Source organism: Schistocerca americana, chromosome X, assembly GCF_021461395.2.
Source record: "Schistocerca americana isolate TAMUIC-IGC-003095 chromosome X, iqSchAmer2.1, whole genome shotgun sequence".
NCBI lineage: Eukaryota > Metazoa > Arthropoda > Insecta > Orthoptera > Acrididae > Schistocerca > Schistocerca americana.
The window spans coordinates 917,760,255-917,765,008 of record NC_060130.1 but is presented as its reverse complement, the minus strand read 5'-3'; the positions used below and the strand labels follow the sequence as shown (position 1 = coordinate 917,765,008).

Below are 4,754 nucleotides of genomic sequence, written 5' to 3'. Positions count from 1 at the left end.
CCCTACTACTGCTATTGACTGATTACTATTATTTATTTCATATATTTCATCACCTACATTTACTGTCATATCAAAATCCTCAAATTTGAGCTCTCTTTTTGTATTCTCTTCAATGACTATAATTTTTTTCAGTACCAATTGGTACTTAAAAGTATACATTAACTGCTCTTTGCCTGGCATGTGTGTGAATCTGACAATTTTTTTTTTCAGAACTGTTTCTGTTTGACAGATGTAAGAAGCTAGATCATGCTTGTGCAATAGTCAGCAAAAAAAATCTCTATTTCTTTTTTGCTGTAATAATCACTAAATTGCGTGAGAATGCATGTATATTTAGCTTTGCTCACGAAAATTTTCTCCAATTTGCTGTATTATTTACTGAGGTCAGCTTTCAACTGTTTTTCTAAATATTATTTAGTAACTCCATAATAACTATTTACAGGTTCACCGACATCAACTAGCCATCTTCCTTTGAAAGCAAGATAGCACCAAGATATCTTAAAAATGTTGCATAGTTCCTTGTGAAATTGACTGATCGAGTCATGTAATTCTTTACTAATTTTCTGCATTAAAAATTCTCTAATTTCCTTCTCTAAAGATTCCTGATCTTTTTTAACTTTTTGTGCAAAAAAATTCATTTAATTCGTGTTCTTCTCTTGCTTCTTGTACCAATTTTTTTTACATATAGTTATAAGTTCTTGTTCTATTTCTTTGAATAGTTGTTGTTTTATTTTTTATTACATCATCAACAATTTTACTAAATGTTCAACCCTCTGTAAATAGCTTCAAGACCAGCAAGTATACATGACCAAAAATAAATAGATCAAAATTTTGTATGCACTCTGCATTTTAGAACAAAAGGTCAGCGACAAGCTACTTCACTAAAGATTTTGTTATTTCGCCACCGAACAACTGAAACACAAATTTTTGACACATTTTTTGAAGTAGGCCTAAAATATTCAGCGTGTACCTACATGATTAGATTTCTCTAGATTAAAAATTCCTGCTTCAATTTTTGCAAGCTTTTTTGGTAGTTCATCAACCATAAAAACGGCCCTAAAATTTGTAATTTCAAATTCATTCACTATTTTTTCTATATCGAAACTGCTTAGTGGCTGGTTATATTTTTGCAACATTTCTTCGACTTTTTCTTTCATAGGCAAGTTTTGCGCCTACTTTTTTACTTTCCATTGCCATGTTATGTCTTTTTTTTCAGCCAACTCTGTGTCTTCTACTTGCTTCTTGTGTACAGCACTCGCTATTGCCGCTGCACCACCAGGTAATGAGCCAATTGCGTCCAGCGCCGCAAGAATCAATGGTAAAAATCCACTTTCGTGTTTACGCATGCCTGAATCTTCTTTTTTCCTTGCAAGATGTTCAAGTAATTTTCTAACGACAGGTAAGGCTAAAGTTATTAGTAAACTGCCATCTTTGTTGCGCTTGTTTGTTTTTTGCTTTAACTGTGTTTCCGTTAGGTGGGTGTCAAAAAAGCCATAACTTTTCAATTTATCATCAGACAGCTTTATCAGGTCTTTGGCTTGTCATTTGCTGTTACACTAAAATCAATACTAAATCCTTTGATTTATTATACAAAAAATTAAATTTTTTTGCATTTTCAAATATGCGTCACGATGATGTGTTGACGAAGGACTGTTGACGATGATGTGCTGATGAAGGTCCATTTATGATGATGCACTGATTATGATTTTTTTGACGAAGGAGTATCAATGATGATGTGCTGATGAAGGAGCATTGATGATGATGATGTGCTGACAGTGATGTGTTGATGTTCATGTGTTGAGGGTGATGTGTTGATGAAGGATCATTGACAATGATGTGTTGACAAAGGAGCATCAACAATGATGTTCTAACAATGAGGTGTTGACGATGATGTGCTCACAAATGAACATCGACAATAATGTGTTCATGATAATGTGCTGACGAAGGAGTGTTGATGACAATGTGTTGACAAAGGAGTGTTGAAGATGATGTGCTGATGATGATGTGTTGAAAATAATGTGCTGACAAAGGAGCATCAATGATGATGTGTTGACGATGATTTGCTGATGATGGAACATTGAAGACGATGTGTTGATGAAGGAGCATCAACGATAATGTGTTGACATCCATTCATACAAATTTTGTATGAAAATTACGAATTCCATCCATTATTAACTAAATCTAAGCCTAAATCTAATTTTCGTTAGCCATACGTTATACCAGCTACAGCAGCTGCAGCTGTTCTTTCTCCTAGCGAGGCACTGCTGCTGAAAATTCTCTTATTTGCACGTTTTGCAATTCTTTATCAGCATGCTGTGTATTTTCCACCTCTTTATTACCTCTGTCTGCAATATTGTGCGCTTTGAATGCTTCATCAAGTTTGTTTATTCCTTCATCCAATGCTCTAATCTTTCCTCTAATTTAGCAAAAGGTCCACAAAAGTTGTAGCCAGGCAGATGCATCACTGGCATTAGAAGGTTGTTTAACGCCCAGTTGACCAATCCTTTTCCATGTTTTTCTGACTTCCAAAATGTATGTGAGAGATTATTTAGAAAGCGAATCAAGTATGGGATTCCTTTTGGATTGTTCAAAATAAAGTCGTTAAATTTACAAATGAGCATTTTCGTTATTACTACTTTTTCGTTGTAATAGCTATTTTTTCCAGCGTTTTGTTCACCTTTAGTAACGATGAAACTATGAATCAAATCTTTAACATCATTCATCCAAACGTATTTGCTGTTTTTTTTGTATGTTTGTTAGTGAAACCAGCACCATCATGAACGATTTTGCGCTCTTTTTTAATATACATCCATATTGGTTTAATATTAACGTTCTGTTTTTCAGTAGCATTTGACTTTGACCTTTTTATGCTAGGATCATTGTTCTGAAATATTGCACTAGTCATTTTTAACGTAAATATATATGAATTGAGATCATCAGCTGTATAATCATCAGCTGACAAGCGATTTCGTGTCATAAGCTTCATCAGTCCTTAAGTGACTTTAAAGTTGTTTCCATCAACAGAAATATCATCACTGTTAAAACTAACTTCAGAATCACCCATATAGTGTTTCCCACCAACAAATCTTAATCCAAATATTTCAGCTTCGAACGAACCTTAGTATTTTGATACTATTGGCCCAAAATATGCCATTGAATATTCATTTATAGCCTTCATCTTCTGCTTTTCTTTACCCTCAGTTTCCTGCAACATTGGCTCGAGTTTTTATGTGTTTCTAGTGCAATGGCTTCATCAACAAATAAGCTTCTCTCAGACAATGATTCCTTAGGTATGGATGATATTAGAAACATTTCATCAAAATTTCTGTCATATGGTACTAGCTGCTTTTCAATCTCTCGATTTTTCTGTATTGCATCAATAACTTCTTTACCTGAAACATCTAATTTATCCATAACTGGTTGATCTTCTCTTTTATACTTCTTGTATTCAGTTATAAGTTTAACCTTCCACTCTTTGAAATGCTCTTTTAACTGCTCCAGTTTCTTTCTGTTCCTTTTTGCTTGCTTAACAAACTTCTGATCGTACTTTGCAAACATCTCTTTATTATCAAAGCATCAGAAAATTTTTGTGTTGACATAGAAGTGTTGACATTGATGTGTTGATGTGTCGACATTGGATTGTTGATGTTTTGACATTGATGTGTCGATACTGATGTGCTGATGTTGATATGCCAACGAAGGAGTGTCGATGATGATGTGTTCATGATGATGTGTTGATGTTGGTGTGTCAACAAAGGAACGTTGACAATGATATGTTGACAAAGGAAAATAGACGATGATGTGTTGGCGTAAAAGTTAAGCATCCACAACTGTTGAGCCCATAATAGCGATTTGCCTAGGATTGTCTTCGTTTTTAGTAACCTTTCTACACAATGGACAAATAATTTGTTTTATCAACCATTTGTCAATACATTCTTTACGACAAACATACTTACAGCTCGCTAACACCAATTGAGACATTTTTTCATCATCTAAGCAGACAGCACACTTATGTCGTTGTTGTTCAGTTGATAAAATGTCGTATGGTCTAAATAGTTTTCATATGAATGCTGGTGATACATGGTGTTGATATTTTGTAATTACATTAAAGTCAACTTCATGTCGAAATTCCATTATGAAATTTTCTGACAGTTTTTGATATTTTGGTATTTCATTCCAGTCAACCTCATCTTGAAATTCCCCCACGAAATCATTAGACAGATTTTGATTAATTGATATTTCCTTCCAGGTTAATCTGTCTTGATATTCCCTCATGAAACTTCCAGATAGTTTTTAATGTTGTGATATATACAGTCACCTTAATATGTCTTGAAATTACCCCATGAAATTTTCAGATAGTTTTTTCATCCTCGATACTGCATGCAAATCAACCTTATGAGCAAATTCCCTAATCTAATTTTTAGACGTTTTTTGACACCATGATAAGCCATATCAATATAATTTGTCTTGAAATTCCCTCATGAAATTTTCAGATAGTGTTTGCATCCTTGATATTGCATGCCAGTCATCCTTGTGCACAAATTCTGTAATGAAATCTTGAGACAGTATTTATCATGATGATATTTTAGACCAATTTATCGCTGAAATCTCTTATGAAATTTTCAGAAAGTGTTTGATAATGAGAAATGGCAAAACAATTAAAGGGGTGTTCTTTATTGCTGTATTGTTCAACCACTTCTTTGCGTGTTTTATTTGATAAATGCAACCCTTATAGATGAATAAATTTTTTAATGCTT

The 4,754-nt window shown here is 33.6% G+C and overlaps 1 protein-coding gene across 1 annotated transcript; it reads right to left on the bottom strand.

Annotated features, from left to right (window-relative positions):
- Positions 1 to 3,813: 3,813 nt before the first annotated feature.
- Positions 3,814 to 4,448, bottom strand: LOC124556395 (NEP1-interacting protein-like 1). Its single transcript, XM_047130358.1, has 3 exons — positions 4,390 to 4,448; positions 4,148 to 4,276; positions 3,814 to 4,045 (listed from the first exon to the last, which is right to left on the bottom strand). Exons 1-3 carry the CDS (start codon positions 4,446 to 4,448, stop codon positions 3,814 to 3,816), a joined length of 420 nt encoding a protein of 139 aa, XP_046986314.1.
- Between the last annotated feature and the right edge of the window lie 306 nt (positions 4,449 to 4,754).

What these genes read in the sequence shown, in the direction of transcription:
- LOC124556395 (XM_047130358.1), bottom strand. Translation starts at nt 4,448, where the DNA reads ATGGCTTATCATGGTGTCAAAAAACGTCTAAAAATTAGATTAGGGAAT. An exon ending in TTAGGGAATTTGCTCATAAG is followed by an intron (nt 4,277 to 4,389) that starts GTTGATTTGCAT and finishes ACTATCTGGAAG; the next exon opens with TTTCATGAGGGAATATCAAG. An exon ending in ATACCAAAATATCAAAAACT is followed by an intron (nt 4,046 to 4,147) that starts GTCAGAAAATTT and finishes AAAACTATTTAG; the next exon opens with ACCATACGACATTTTATCAA.